The sequence below is a fragment of the Mus caroli genome, chromosome 2, assembly GCF_900094665.2.
Source record: "Mus caroli chromosome 2, CAROLI_EIJ_v1.1, whole genome shotgun sequence".
Taxonomy (NCBI): domain Eukaryota; kingdom Metazoa; phylum Chordata; class Mammalia; order Rodentia; family Muridae; genus Mus; species Mus caroli.
This window is the reverse complement of record NC_034571.1, coordinates 75,105,382-75,121,876: the sequence shown is the minus strand read 5'-3', so window position 1 is coordinate 75,121,876 and position 16,495 is coordinate 75,105,382. Positions and strand designations below refer to the sequence as shown.

At 43.5% G+C, this 16,495-nt stretch overlaps 1 protein-coding gene across 1 annotated transcript in view; it reads left to right on the top strand.

Moving 5' to 3' along the window:
* The first annotated feature begins 583 nt into the window (after positions 1-583).
* Frzb (frizzled related protein) overlaps positions 584-16,495 on the top strand; it is a 33,500-nt gene continuing 17,588 nt past the window's right edge. Inside the window, exons 1-2 of the mRNA XM_021154507.1 lie at positions 584-1,857; positions 9,700-9,747. Coding sequence (XP_021010166.1) covers positions 1,380-1,857; positions 9,700-9,747 — 526 coding nt within the window. The 5' untranslated portion in view covers positions 584-1,379. The remainder of the gene's footprint in view (positions 1,858-9,699; positions 9,748-16,495) is intronic.

Genomic DNA, 16,495 nt, shown 5'->3' with positions numbered 1-16,495 from the left:
CCTGTGTGGGGTATTTTGCTTGCACGTTTATTTCCCCTGTTAGAAGAAACCGCCCGTGGGAAGAGTTAGATAATAAATGCAATTTTCAGTGAGAACACTCTGGGGGTGGGGGGCGGAATCCAAGTGCTTTAAAGTGGGCTCCACGCTTCGGTTTTAAAAAGAAAAACTCAAAAGTTCGAATTCTACAGGGCAAAGAAAAACTCAGAAGGAAGCAGGGAGGGAGGGAGGAAGGGAAGGAAAGAAAAGAAGGAGGAAAGGGAGGAAACACACCCTTTCCACGTTTCTGTGGGTCTGTTTGTTCTCTTGCATTTTTTCCCTTTGTGAAAGTCAATTTCTCTACGGGTATTCCAATCACAGACTCCCCGAAGTCATTAGTCCTGCCTTTGCTCTCAGGAGGCTGCGATCTCTGCGACGTGGACATTTAAAGTGACTTTGCTCGCGCCTTCCTGTCTGACTTTCTGCAGGCGGAGGTGCGCTCGGGTTTGCTCTGAGGAAATAGCTGCGGGCAACGAGGGACGGAGTGGGCTCGTGGGGCGGGATACAGGGGTGCGCATCTCTGTGGTGCGTTGAGACCGTTTCTCCCGTGGGGACCATGGGCTTCTCTATGGAGCCGGAGCCGGAGCCGGAGCCGGGGGTGGAGTGGGGAAAGGTGCGCGGCTCCTGTCGGGAGCTGTCTGGGGCTACAGCATCACAGCTAGACAGGGTCTCACACTCTAGTCCCCTGAAAACTCACAGCCTTCCCGGAAGGAGGAGCCGGAGGGCAGGGGACCGCGGGGCGGAGCTCTTGTCGGCCGAGGTGGGAAGGCGCAGCTGCGAGCCAAGGCGCTGACCTCCTCTGAGCTCCTCCGGCCGCTCGCAGGATCTTCCCGACCCTGCAGGACTTGGCAAACTCCCACCTCCGCTCCCATTAGTCCTCCCACCCCCACCAAATCTCCTCCCTCAGGGTCCCCCATCCATCTCACTTTGCAGAATTTATCGCTTCTTCCAACACCTTTTTGCAACACCCCAGAACTCTGAGTCCCTTAACTGAATTTGACTTTTGTTTTTATTTCTCTCTGGCTTCCTCTCCTGCCCCCTCATCTGATTGATGTGCGAAGGCTGATGTCTCTGCCAGAGCGAGAGGAATAAATAGATGCTGCCTCGCCTAGAGGCTTAGACGCTTGGGAAGAGCAGCCAGCGCAGCGAGGCACCGGGCTCCGCCAAGCTAGTGGACCGGACCTGGGAGGACTTGGATCCAAGAGAACTGTGATTGTCCCGGGGGTGGGGGCAGCTCCCCAGGTCGTTGTGTTCACCCCTCGGAACCGCAGGGGGAGACTTCGGAACGAACGTGCCTCCCGCGTCTGTCGCCCGGCTGCGCCCTGCCCCATCCTGCTGGGACTATGGTCTGCTGCGGCCCGGGACGGATGCTGCAAGGATGGGCCGGGTTGCTAGTCCTGGCTGCTCTCTGCCTGCTTCAGTTGCCCGGAGCCCAGGCTGCAACCTGTGAGCCTGTCCGCATCCCGCTGTGCAAGTCCCTTCCCTGGAACATGACCAAGATGCCTAACCACCTGCACCACAGCACCCAGGCCAACGCCATCCTGGCCATGGAACAGTTCGAAGGGCTGCTGGGCACCCACTGCAGCCCGGATCTTCTCTTCTTCCTCTGTGCCATGTACGCACCCATTTGCACCATCGACTTCCAGCACGAGCCCATCAAGCCCTGCAAGTCTGTGTGTGAGCGCGCCCGACAGGGCTGCGAGCCCATTCTCATCAAGTACCGCCACTCGTGGCCGGAAAGCTTGGCCTGTGAGGAGCTGCCGGTGTACGACCGCGGCGTGTGCATCTCTCCTGAGGCCATCGTCACCGCGGACGGAGCGGGTGAGTCCTGAACTTTGCCCGACCTCTGAGAAGTTAGTTATTTGTCTTTATCCTCTAGCTTGCTTTCTGCGCTGAGCCCTTACCTTTCCCCTTAAGCACACTCCTCTACTGAATCCTATTCTTTTACTTAAAAGCAAAACAAAACAAAACAAAATTCACTTTTATCACTCTCCCAGACAAACGCAGTCTCTTCCAACAGGTGATCTGAGCGATCCATCCGTTCTCTACTCTTCACACCCAACCTCCAAAGCTCCTCTTCCCTCCCCACTCTTTGCGTGTGGGAATTAGCTGCTTTACTCTTAACGACATTTGAGTTTCTTCTGTGTCTTGGTGGATTCTTTTGCAATCTCGATCGTTAGTGTTTTCGCGGCTTGCAATTGTATGGAGACATCAGAAAAACGAAAACCCCTATTTTCTTCTAATCATGAAAAGTGCTAATTTAGTCTAAATCAACTTCTAATACAGAGATCTCTTAGTGACATGTGCTTGCCCAGAGCTCATTTTCGTCGGTTGCCATCGCCTTTCAACAGAGTTCCCCCTCCTCTTGACAAAATAGATGGTGATTCCAATCCAGAATGAAACAGCTATGGGATATTATTGCTATGCCCTGCTAATTAACTTCTGTTGCTCACTTCAATCAGATAGCTGGAGAACCGAAAATAGCAGGCCCTTTTCACATGCCCACGTGCCTTCAAGTAATTTTGTATATGGCATATGGGTGAGTGGAGTTATATTTGGGGTTATATGTCATCTTCATAGCCTTATATAACTTTGCTTTCAATCTTGCCGGTTATTCCACCCATACTGTGTGTGTATACATGACCCACACGTTCACCCCCTTTCCCACTATCAAACTGTATTTTAGCTCTACGTTTAATGGGTTTAATCAGAGCTTGTTTTCTCACAGATATTTGTTCTAATTGTGACATTCATAACTTCAACACCACCCTCACCCCCTGGCCCCCAACTCAATCCAGTTCAAATGGAATATTTTCAGTAAACTCATCATTTTCCTACTAGGTAACCCAAGACTTGGATTTTATCCTTCATGTTCTTTAAAGAGAACGCTTGAACAAACAAACCATCGATCATCTTTCAGTCTCTCCCAGGATCAACTGCTGTTAAGTGAGCATCACTTGGTTGGTCCATCTCTGCTCATTTCGTTCTGTTTCTCAGTTTGCTCAAACTAGGCTCATGTCCTCAGTCCATAGTTAACGAATCAACAGGGCCGATTCAGAAAAATTACGCTCATTAACTAAGAGAGGGTAAAGGGAAGGCAGGACTAGTTGAAAACCAAGACTGAACAGAAAGATCTCACATCTTTCTCATGGTCAATTTCCTTAGCAAATCACCACGAATAAAGGTACTGTCTTCTTAATATCAATGATGAATCAAAAGCTAGTTTTATAAGACAATCTGAAAGAAATACATTCTTTTCGCTGTTGGGTCAAAGGGAACTCTGAGCCCTTGTACTGACTAACTAACATCCCAGGCCCTGCAGACATTGCTCTTACAGCTCAATGTGGTTGCTAGCCTGGCTTGACAGACACTGTTAAAGTCAGCCAAATGCTAGCACGCCTCTCTGGCCAAGCACTAGAAGTAACGCATTTCACTCTGAAATGCATACTTCCCTTAGAAGACAAACTGCTCCTAAGCCTAAGCCTAGAGGAGGACCGGGGAAAGAGTGAGGTCTGACAAGGCTCAGGGCTCTCAAAGGCCACAGTCACTGTGGATGGGAAGCAATTTCATTGAGAGTCCCGAGTTACCTATCCCCATGGGCTGAACATGGCACAACTGTCTCACCGAAGCACTGAAAGAGACATGCGCACCCGACAGACAGTTGGCACTCCCTGATTGCTGAGCGGCTCAGGAGTCCCGGAGGATTTGTTTTACTGAAGCAAAGCACCTGCCGGCAGGAGATAATCAGTATGCTGACACTCCACGGTTTCGTAGGAAACAGAAACCATGAGCTAAAGATGGGGTTGGCCTGAGAGGTCGCCAGGCTTACAGTCTTTTGAAAAATTACACATTCCCCCTGTTCGGTGAAACTGCCAGACACCTGGAATTACTTTATATGGTGACCTGGGGCTGGAGAGATGGTTCAGTGGTTAAGAGCGCTCTTAACCACTCTTCTAGAGGACCTTGGTTTGATTCCTGGTGCACACAAGGGAGATTAATAACCTCTGTAACGCTCATTCTGGGAGCTTTGCTTCCCTCTTCTGGCCTCCATCAGTACTACACACCTCTGGTGCACAGATAAACACACCCAAACTTAGAGTGCAGAACCAGATGGTGAATCGCTACGCATACTCCATGGGCACTGCATACATGTGGTGTACAGACATACAAGCAGACAAAACACCCATATACATACCACATATCACCATTTTAATTCATTTATTCTTTGGTTTATTGGGCTATAATAGTTTTCAAAACAGAGCTTATTTGCCTGTTTGTTTCTCCTTCGGATATAAGCAGAATTCTGGTGTTTTGGTACTGCATTCTATTTAGCCAGATATGAAAATGAAATCTCTTCTTAAAGAGTGGTACAACCGTTCACATTCAAGAGGATTTTAGTTCATTCATCCCATTCACAGTTATCTGTTTGCACCTAATATACTGTGACTCGGCACATAAGCTTAGCGCATTTAACAGAGCCGTCTCAATGAAACACACCGATGCGCCAGACGATTTTTAACTTCTGAAACACTGTGAATGAACATATTTTTATGAAGAACATGTGAAGCCTTGACCATCACTAGTAATTTCATATTAAGTTTATTGTGTATTTTGTATTTACTGTAAAGTGTGGCTTTGAGCACTACTATTTGGGAACAGCTCAATTTGGCCATTTTGCCAGTTAGTTGAGACTCTTGGGCAAATTCGTAGTACTGAACCGGGTGCTGAATTTCTACATGAGCCCATGCCTACTCCAGCTATAGGGGAATGATATAACCTCTTCAACCCTTACCTGGGAATAAAGGCAAAAGTGTTTGTATCCTAATGGCGTGGTGAAGACTACATGGTATGTGAACTGGCTGAGTCAAACCTGGGGCAGAGCCATCACAGAACAAATCACCGATATTATTTTCCCTTTTGTTAAATTTTTTTTATTATAGTATGTAAGCACAGTGTAGCTGTCTTCAGACTCACCAGAAGAGGATGTCAGATCTCATTATGGATGGCTGTTGAGCCACCATGGGGTTGCTGGGATTTGAACTCAGGACCGTCTGAAGAGCAGTCGGTGCTCTTAACCACTGAGCCATCTCACCAGCCCTATTTTCCTATTTTTAATGTTGCTTTATCAACTTAACTAACTTTTCCTTTTTATTTTTATTTTTTGTCTATTTGCTCATTTTTAACTTGCTAAATACAGCAGACACAGCCTCATACTCTTATTACTTCATCCCTGGAGAGCAAGATTCAACACTTGGATTTAACTGGTGAAGCAAGTGTAATTTCTCTCAGATACAGAAAATTAGTATTTTATTTCATACAAATCAAACTAGAACTCAGGTTTAGGAGTTTACTCCTACAGGAATAAGAGAAAGAGTGAGTTTGATGTCTGTTAACTAGAAATAGTTTATTAGGGGAAGAGACTCACAAGCCTCCACCTCTTCCTGAGGACTTACAAGCAGTTAATGGGGGCAAGGGTAGGGGTGAGGGGTGGAGGTGGATCTGGGGGTTCCACCTGTCCTTTATTATTGCAGGTTGTGGTTGCAGGCAAGGGAGAGAGATACATTTTCTTCACTAGTGGGGCCACTGGTAAGTGGCCCCATCTTCTCTCACTGGTTCATCAAAAAGAAAAAAAAGGGGGGGGGGAATCAGTATTTTTTTTTAATTTAAAAAATATTGACTGTGGAAGACAGATGATAGGGTGTTTCACAGCTGTTTCTGAGACTCCTGCAGCTTGCAGTAAGGGCTCTATAATCACCCTGTTATTGCTGGCTTCCAGTTTGTACTAATATCTCCCGCACCTACCAGGCTCTTGCACAACATATTCTTCAGCCTCTGGCCTGGCAGAATCCTGCTACCTTTCACATGCAGAAATGGCTATTTAATCATCTCTCCACTCTCCAAGGAACAGGCAGCCTTTTCTTTAGTGTTAGCCCTGGTCTACAAATATTTGAAGGGGCCAAATACCAAGGAGGAAAGGTCTGAACAAGAACATGTGATGGAAAGGAGAAGTGAAAATTTGAAGTTAAGAGAAAACCAGGATTCTAAGGCTCTCTCAGCATGTCCATACCAAAAAGCAGCCTGCCTGTCTTGGGCAGAGAATCTGTGTTATTGATTTTATTTAGAAGACAATCTAGTTGTCAGTGCTTGTGAAATCTTAGACTGCCCCTAGGTTATTATTTTAATCAGTCACCTTTTGTCTTCTTTTTACCGAACTTTGAAATAATTATTTGAAGAGCAAATTTGACCACGCTATCTCTGGTCTTTGTCTTTCTGCTAGGTGTTTAAAGGGACACAGCCACTGGGTAGTCGCGCAATTTTGAATAGTGGAACATTAACTTCAGCATATAAACTTAGGGCCAGTTACAGCTTCAGAGCTGCAAGCCCTTAGTTGGTTTTGTCATTCACTTTGTATTTTTAGCCACTTGACATTGGCACTGGCCAGTATTGGTGTATGCCAAGGGCAGTGAATGATTGATAGTTGGTAAAGCACATGCCCCACAGCTCAACAGCAACCACACCAGGGAGAGAAGACCTTCAGCCTTAGGGCCAGGGTCCTTAGTGTTGATAGAATAAAAGCTCACAACACATACTGTGCTCTAGGTATTGCCCTGTGTGGTATACACATGAGTTCTCATCACAGCTACATGGTACGTGTTGTTACTCCTATTTACAGCAAAGAATGGAAAAAAGGCACACAGAGAAGTGACTCGTCAAGTTAACTCAGTGTGTGAGAAGACAAGGGTTCAGACCAGAGTCTGGTCTACACTACCCACCTTCCTTTGCTAAGAAAAGGGATTTTGATCTATTTGAAGAATCTGTGCCTTTTGTTCATTTGGTTAAAGTTAAAGGAGCAATGTATTTTCATTGTGTTGACCCCTTGGCTTAAAAAGAATAAAAGAGCACCCTGGACAATGGGCTCCAAGAGATAAGGAATGGCTGTTTGGTTGCACTGCTGAGATAGGAGAGAATGCCTTTTCCAGATTCATCCAACGAAGGGCCCTCAGGCTCAGCATGCCCTAGAGCTGCCTGCTCTTCTCTAGCATGCTTTTAGTGGTTGCAAGGCTTTGATACCGCAGTTATCCAGACTTAGGAGCCTGCCTGATTCTTTCTCTTTTCTCATCCCTGCTGCACCTGAAAGCTCTAGAACAAAAAGAAGCAAATACACCCAAGAGGAATAGACTGCAGGAAATAATCAAACTCAGGACTGAAATCAACCAAACAGAGACAAAAAGAACCATACAAAGAATCAACAAGGGGCTGGAGAGATGGCACAGAACTTAAGAGCACTGACTGCTCTTCCAGAGGACCTGAGTTCAATTCCTAGCAACCACATGGTGGCTCTAATGAAATCTGATGCCCTCTTCTGGGGTGTCTGAAGACAGCTACAATGTACTCATATAAATAAAAATAAATAAATCTTAAAAAAAAAAATCAACAAAACCAGGAGCTGGTTCTTTGAGAACATCAACAAGATAGATAAACTCTTAGCCAGATGAACCAGAGGTACAGAGACAGTATCCAAATTAATAAAATCAGAAATGAGAAGGGAGACATAACAACGAAATATATCTTAAAGTAATTATTCTGTCTGTTGAATATTAACAGTTGAAAATGTTAAAATGATGTTCTCATCCCTGGTGGTTAGTAGGTATCAAGTGCTAGTACTTTTTTCTGTGATTCTCTTTGGGCTCTCTGCACCCCACAAGGATTATGACAGAGCATGATTGGCTGGCTCTTTGTCCTCAGTGTTCCTCTTCCCTGTCCTGGCGAGATGGTTGTTTGGAAATAGTGTATCTATTGCTTACATCCTTCAGACCCACTCTCCTCCCCCGCTCTCAGTAAGTTCACTCTTTGCCTGTCCCATCTCTGTTCTAGCCAAGCAGGAGGACATGCAGGGCCCTCTGCAGAGCAGTTGTCACACAGGCTCTTCCTGAAATCTCCTTGATGTCACTACAAACACTTGAGATATAGCATCTAGCCATCACACATTACCACTATCTACCACTTCCATCCAGAACAATTTTGATGGTAGAATTTCAGATTTTAACTATGTAAAAAAAGATTGGAAACCTTTGCATTCCTCTTACACAATTTTAACAATTGAATACTCAGTGTTTAAAAAGAAACATCTCATCTCCAGCTGGGCGTGGTGGCGCATGCCTTTAATCCCAGCACTTGGGAGGCAGAGGCAGGCAGATTTCTGAGTTCAAGGCCAGCCTGGTCTACAGAGTGAGTTCCAGGACAGCCAGGGCTATACAGAGAAACCCNNTNTTNAAAAANNAAAAAAAAAAAAAAAAAAAAAAAAAAAAAAAAAAAAAAAAAAAAAGAAAAAAAAGAAACATCTCTGGTAACAAGCACAGGGAACAAGGAAAACCTCCTCTGTGGCTACACTGTTTCAAAGGAATTCTTTTTTCCCCCCAAGAGGCTTTATTTATCTATTTTTTATTTCATATAAACCTTAACTGCTTGGTGTTTTAAACGTGGACTAATATAATTTATTAATCTTGAGGGAGATTATTTAATATAAGCCATGTGCATCTTTATCTCATCATTCTTCAGGAATGGAAACATTGCATTTTTGCTTTAAAATTTGGAGACGTTTATCATGAATAAAGTCTGAGTAGGATAAAAGTCATCGAAGTTAATGGTTTATGTTTAAGTTGAGTCAAGTGCTTGTAAACTCAACTTGTATTTGTTATTTTTCATCTATTTAGAGACCTCTAATATATATATATATATATTATTATATATAGTGTTAGCTGACAGCCACATATGTAGCTCAGTGGTAGAGGCCATGTCTCGCATGCACGAAGCCCTGGGTTCAATACACAACCCCTGGAGTCCTTCCTCATTTATGTTTTATATGACGTATAACGACATATAAAGAGACAGACTGCCGGTTTGTTAGGTTAAGTAGAGGCATTGAGCTCGTTTAGCCTTAAGTGTTAATACAACTATACCACTCTTGGATGAAAGTGTGAGTTGAGGACCAGCAAGAATCCATGGTTAGTTACTTTGTCTCTCAGCGGGGGTACACAGCGCAATTCATTAGAGGCTGCTCTCCTAATTAGAACACAGAAGGCCATTATCATTACCATTTTCTGGGATTACAGCATCGTGAGAAGGACCCATGCTGAATCCCAATTATTGCCACATCTCTGAATTGTACTGGCTAGAGAGATCTACAGGCGCTAGGCTTCCTTTGTGCTGAACTCTTTAGTCTGCATTCAACAGAGGGCCTGGAGTTCTTTCTGGATTTCCCATAGACACTGTGCCAGGAGAGTATGACACAGCCATTCATTGACAAGGTGTGTTTGGTTCTATCGGTCACAAAGTCACACACATTGGGCCAGTGCCTCATATTTGTATGGCCTTTGCTGGGATACAACATTCATTTACAGCATTTATGAAACTCAAGAACACGTTATTTATTAAGTGCTAAAATTTTACTCATACATGATGCTGACTCATGAGCAGCAACTGTCAATCACATCTGAGAAAGGACCTCCTCCTTATTCAATCCCCAATAGTGGGGCAGCCTCACAGCCCTAATAAGGGACCATTTCCTGGAGACAACTGATTCTTCACCAAGTCTAGCTGTATAGGTGGCGTCCTGAGGTAACCACTCTGTCATCATTCTTTCTTTATTCTGTCGCCTTCCAGATTTTCCTATGGATTCGAGTACTGGACACTGCAGAGGGGCAAGCAGCGGTGAGTGAACAGCTATTCTTGCCTTTCATTTGTGGTGCAGATAATTTTTGATATGGTCTTCATACTTAAGTTTTATTTGCAGATACTTGTGTCCTGTTTTAAAAAAAACATAAAAAATGAATTCTGCATTTATGCTGACTTTATTTTTTGTGTTAGTATATTAAAATCAACCTCTTGGCTTAAAGTTTGGTTTACAAAAAATGCTAATGAACACATAGATTCATGTAACCACAGCCTTGCAGGATACAGAATAATTCTGTCATCTCTTCCCATACTCCTCCATGTATAATCTTTTTTTTTTAAGATTTATTTATTTATTATATGTAAGTACACTGTAGCTGTCTTCAGACACTCCAGAAGAGGGAGTCAGATCTCATTACGGATGGTTGTAAGCCACCATGTGGTTGCTGGGATTTGAACTCCGGACCTTCGGAAGAGCAGTCGGGTGCCCTTACCCACTGAGCCATCTCACCAGCCCGTATAATCTTTTATAATCAGAAGTTTCACCTGCTTTTAAGCACTAGCTGTTCTCTGGCACTATAATGTCCTGTAGGAATTGTCACATAGATGGAATCTAGGGATGTAGCTTCAGTGGTAGAGTATATAATCTTTCGATCTGCCAATCTATTTCCATACAGCCTGCAACCTGGAAGTGGGCACTATAGATCTGGCTCCAAGAGTACAGAATCTCCAGCTGCTCCTGTCTCTTGCAACCCATCCCTCTAGCCATCCCAAAGCAATGCTAATAGTAATAGCTATGCCAAGTAGCCTAAAATCCCCACAAAGGAGACCCTTCTCTCTGACTAGGGAACCAGTGGTGCTAAGAGACCAGGCAGATCCTGTTGGTTGGTTCGTAACCACCCACTTCTTGGCCCCAGATGCAGTAGCCATCACCAGAAATGAATTGCAGAATGGGAGAGATAACGTCCTAGCTTTCTATCAAGGATCAAAGTGGGGTGCTCTAAGGAATTAAATAGTACTGGGGATTTTGAGAGAGAGAGACAGAGAGACAGAGACAGAGAGACAGACAGAGACAGAGACACACAGAGAGAGACGCTTGGGAAGTGATCTTGCATGCATGATTGCAAACTGCTAGACTCACCCCTGGCTGTGTGTTAATTTGACTAAACAATGTCCCACAGACTGAAGAATTAACTATGGATTATGCATCACCTTAAGGGCATGCCTGGGTTGAATCTGAACACTGTTGAGAGTACAGAAAAGCCCACAATCGTTGTGTGTTGGTAGTGCAAACCCGAAAAGTCACATATGTGTTTTTGTTTTGCCTTGAGACAAGGTTTCCTTTCCTAATCTTGCTGTTGTTTATGCTTGAGCATTCCCAAGTAACTGCTTCATGCCTTCTGCTCAGGCTACGTTCAGTGAGAGAGAAAGAATAGGTCTAATTATTCCATCCACCACACAGTAAACCTTTTAATAAAGTGCAAAAAGAACAAAACCAAATAAGCTGGTGCAATTTTTCTTTTTTAAGCACTGCCTTGTAAAGACCACACAGCAGGATATTTGATGTTAGCGTGATCTAGATTCTGTGAGTCACTGCCACTTTTACATGTCTTTACAACGTGGCTTCTCGTCAGGGCTCTAACAATTGCCGATTAGTTTTGCCTGTTCTTGAAGTTTGCGTGAATAAATCCTCAGCTTTTCCTCTGTGTGCACAAGAGCTTTCTTTGCTCTTCTTTATACACGTTACAGTTTTAGGTTTCATTGATAACGCTGTCCATCACTAAATATACCAGGTACAGTTCTTCCTGTTGTTACTACATATTAGGATTGTTTCCTATTTCTGTTACTGTGTCTAAATGCGGCTCAGTTTCTACCTAGTTGTTTTCACTGATTTTGGTCAGTACGCTACAGTTTGTCCAGTACCTCATAAGTGAAAGGGAAATGTATTTGTCAATGTATGAATAAGTTAGGAATAAAGATTTTCACGGAACTGGCCACATCCATTGAGTATTATCATTAAGTTGGCAAGTATCTGACGTTAGGTACGGCCCATCAAAAGCAGCCCTAAAAACCACTTACCTTATTTATGTAAAAGGAACTGATTTAAAAATTATTTAGAATTTTTGAAGATGAAACTTTCATTTTAGTATCTAAATTCAAATTATACAGAATGCAGAGCATGGGGTGGGAGAATATAAGTGGAGTCGGCAGCCATTGCCCTGATTAGCATTGTACGCTCATTTCAATGGCCATAGCTGAGCCCAAGGTGCCACCACGGTATCATGATTTCCCAGTGCCTCACACCATCTTGCAACCCCTCACCCTGATCCTGAGACAGGAAAAGGTACTCAGGAGTACCCCACCCACACCCACCGCAGATTCCATGACAAACCCGGTTTCCATCCTGCTAAGGCAGCTGGCCTGCAGATGCCCCATAAGGACCCATGACCACCCACATCTTGCTTTCTAGAGGATGCTCATTCCTGATGCTTATTTAGAATATCTTAAGTTCTGGTGATGCAGTGAGAAACATCTTCTGTCACACAGAGTAGACATCCTTGGTGTCTGTGCTACTCTGAGGACCACTCCTTCTGTTGTATCTGTGTACAGCAAACTAAAAAAGCTCACGAATTGTTCACTAATACAGTTGGCCAGTCAGAATTTCTTGTCAAGTATGTGTGTGAATTGTCAATTTTTTTCCTGAAAGTTATGGTTACAGTTTCAGTGTGTCAGTGGGCAAAGGCATCGATAACAAACAATATACAGAAATGGGTCCACTTGGAGCAGGGCACGGTGGTGCACACCTTTAATTTCAGGTGTCTAGAGACAGAGACAGCGCTCTAGAGCCAGAGCCAAATGAAATCTCTGAGTTCAAGACCAGCCTGGTCTGCAGAGTGGGTTCCAGGAGACTCAGGGCTAAACAGAGAAACCTTGTCTCAAAACTAAGAACAAAAACCCAAACATACAAACACCCACAAACAACAACAACAACAACCACCCAAAACTAGCTCCACTTGGAAAACCTCGGAGTGTGTGGAGTGTTCCTGGAATCAGAGTTTCCTGTTTCTAAAAATGTTTTTCTGTTGGCTGGTATAATGGGGGCAAGGGGAACAGAGAGAAATGAGCGTCCATTCTGTTTATGGGGGAGGGGGGGGCACGTTGACACAGTCACATGTTTCAGAAGTAGGAGTAGTTTGCTCAGAGTCGGGATTTTATCTTTTGGAGAAAGGTCGCAGCTGAAAAGGCTCACGATAAAACAGGAAATGAGGAAGGCCCCAAACCATCATACCCGCCATCCTGACCCCTTTCCAAAATGTCAAGCTGTTTGTGTCTGGAATTTGGGGAAGACATTCTTTCCCTCCAATTAGTTTCTTTGTTGCCTTAACACTTAATTTTTTTTTTTCCTTCTTCTGTTTCGGAGATAATGACTCTGAACAGCGTCCAATTTGTGAGTGTATTTTACTGTCGTAAATCTACCATCATAAAATAAATAGATGTCCTGTATTACACCACATGGGGTGTAAATCACATCAAACCAACATAGAAAATTAGGAGGGATGTTTAACTCCTTCAGGGAAAGGGTATGGATTTTGTTCATTTGTGTTTTAGTTTAATTTTGTTTGTTTTTTTTGAGGTAGGGTCTGTGCAACCCAGGCTGGCCTCGAACTCCTGACTCTTCTGAAGATGAGCACAGGCTTCTGATCCTGCTGCCTCCACTTCCCAAGCTCTGACATGACAGCTGACGCCACCACACTTGGTTTAAGCACTGCTGGAGAGGAAGTCAGGCCTCCGTGCATGCTACCAAGCACCCTAACAACCAAGCTACAGTCGCAGGCCAATGTGTTGGTCTTTGGAAATAAACCAAAAATAATTCTAGTTTTGCGTGTGTGATGACAACCAATTTATGAGCATTTACATTTAAAAAAATACACATCTCCTCACCCCCACCCTCACCCCCAGGAGGCAACAGCTGACAAATTCTGATGTACTGTGTGTACATGACCAAATGACTTCACGGTCATCCCCAATATGAATATCAGCTTGTGTTAGCCTCTACTCTCCTTTCTTTTATCTCTCTTTTTAAAAAATTGGATATCTTATTTATTTACATTTTAAATGTTATCCCCTTTCCTAATTGCACCCCACCCCCCAGAAGCCCCCTCTCCTCTCCCCTCCCCTTGTTCCTCTAGTCTCCTTTCTACAAACACTTGCTGACTTCAGAGACTAAATTAACCAGTCACAACTAGGGGAAATTAGTACTTTTTGTGACTGTACTGCAGTTTACAATCATAGGTCTTTCTCCAACCTACCTGTCACACATGGGAGCTGCCACTTCAAACCAATTTTCTTTCTTTCCCATTCTCTTCCTTGAACTGTCAGCAAGATTGTCTTAGTGCTTCTGTGTCCCAGGCACAGGCACTCCAAAGGATCTCATCCTGGCCTCTTCTCTCTCTTCACGAGGGTGTCTTCCTCTTAGAAGTCATCTGCCTACAGAGGTTCTTAGTGATATCTCTGACTGGGCTTCTGTTCACTCGCCCAGGAAGAATGGCATATTTCTATTTCCTATCCACCTATCCTATTTATATTTCAAACATAATTGATTCAACAACAATAACAGTAACCTTTTTTGTTTGTTTGTTTGTTTTCAAGACAGGGTTTCTCTGTGTAGCCCTGGCTGTCCTGGAACTCACTCTGTAGACCAGGCTGGCCTCGAACTCAGAAATCCGCCTGCCTCTGCCTCCCAAGTGCTGGGATTAAAGGTGTGCACCACCACTGCCCCAAGAACAGTAACCTTTTAATAAAAAAACAAAAAACAAAAAAAAACCTTCTACCTTGAAGGATGTGGCGTCATCTTCTTCCCAGGAGGAGAAGTGTTCTCCCTGCAGGAGAGTGTCAGCATTGGTTTAGTCCATTCATCCTCCTATTCCTCAAAAAAAAAAAAAGTAATGGAAACTTGTTTCTCCCAGACCCACCACATATCAGGGCATGAGATAATGTGGTCAGTGGACTGCCTTTCCTCATTCCTGTCCCTCTTGTATGGACTTGGCACTGAGCAGACATGACCCTGTCATGGCGGTGAGGTCTGTTTCGTCCTTTCATTCTTTAACTTTAAGGACATTATAAAACAGTTGAAGGGAAAACAAAGTTGAATTGACTCATATTTTTGAGAATTTGAATGACTCTTAGAGCCAAAATCCTTGTGAAGAGCCATTTATTTAAATATTTCCGAAAATCTAATCTTGAAGAAATAAATGGAATTTCCTCTTCTTAGTGACGCATTGTTAGTCCTTGCAATCTTAAGCAATTTCCTCTTACAGAGCACAAATCACTATGAACTGAGTCCTTTATTACACAATTCCAGGTTTGTCTTCATAGCTGAGTTTGACCCTATGCTACTTTTGTTTTTCAAAATTTTTTTGTTACCTAGGCTCAGCAGTCAATTTCATAATGTTTTTCTCTAACTCAAAATAAAGATATATGTATATATATATATATACATATATATACATATATATATACATATATATATATGTCACTTCATTTTGTGGAAAAATGAGATGTTCTGTGAATTTCTAGTTAGTGGTATTTTCTAAGATCTAGTTTACTTAGAGTAAAATGAACCAATGTCTAGTGTGTGCTGCCCTGAGTTTTGACATTGCACCCATGCAGCCATCACTGAGTCTGGGATTAAGAACATTCTTGTCAGCATTAGAGATTTCCCATTCTAGACTAGCAGGGTTCTAGTTTTCACTACCATAGATTAGAACCATTACATCTTCAGCTCTCTGCACACAGATCAACAGTCCAGATGTATCTTATGCCCTTGGCAGCTTTTGCTTCCTATAATGCTTGAGAGATTTACCTACTCAGTTGTGTTTCATTGTTTCCAATGTATAGCGCACCTTCAAATGGTATGACACCAGTAAAATTAGGAGCTACTAGCCATTTAACTATTGCGCCCAGCTTGATGGAGTTACTGGTTTCTGATTCTGCAGGAACTGTTATCATAACACCCTCTCAAACTCTCTCCTCTCACTTCCTGCTTTATTACTGAGACCAGACAACGAGGATTCAGATGGATTTTGTTTTTAATGTCCTAGGAACAAGAAGACTCTAGAGATTTTTCCATCAAGTATTCTTTTGATGACGAGTAACATCAGGGTGAGGGGGTGTGCTTGGCCATGAGGGTAGACTCTCTGATGTCTTCCAGTCTCCTTGTTTCTAGAAGGCTAGTGGGATGAACCCTCTGAAGTGCAAATTATTTCTAGGCCATTCTCTGTCAGAAAGCTGCCCTAACAAGTCTGACATCCGTCCTGTTCTGTTTGGATGGTTTGTGACTGAGTTGAAGAGCCAGAATCTTTTACCCACTCCCCTAGAGCCACGTTCCACGGTGGCCATTCTCTTTCACAGGCAGGCTTTGCTCTGCCATGTAGTCATGGTTCTGACTTTGTAATCTTAATCTCAAGCATTCCACTCTTCAGTAATTTACCCCTTCTTCCTGATGATTGGTTCTGAAGCTGTAGCTGCTGGTTTTTCTTACTCCTTTGTCACTGCCTGCCCATCAGTTGTACTTACTATCTGTCCAGTCTCTGACTTCTTTATTTAAGTGAGATTTTACTGTTTATGAGAATGGTTTCCTTGAAAATTTCTTCAATTCTTTTATTTCCCCCATCTCTCTCTCTCTTTTTTTTTTTTTTTTTTTTCGAGACAGGGTTTCTCTGTATAGCCTTGGCTGTCCTGGAACTCACTTTGTAGACCAGGCTGGCCTTGAACTCAGAAATCTGCC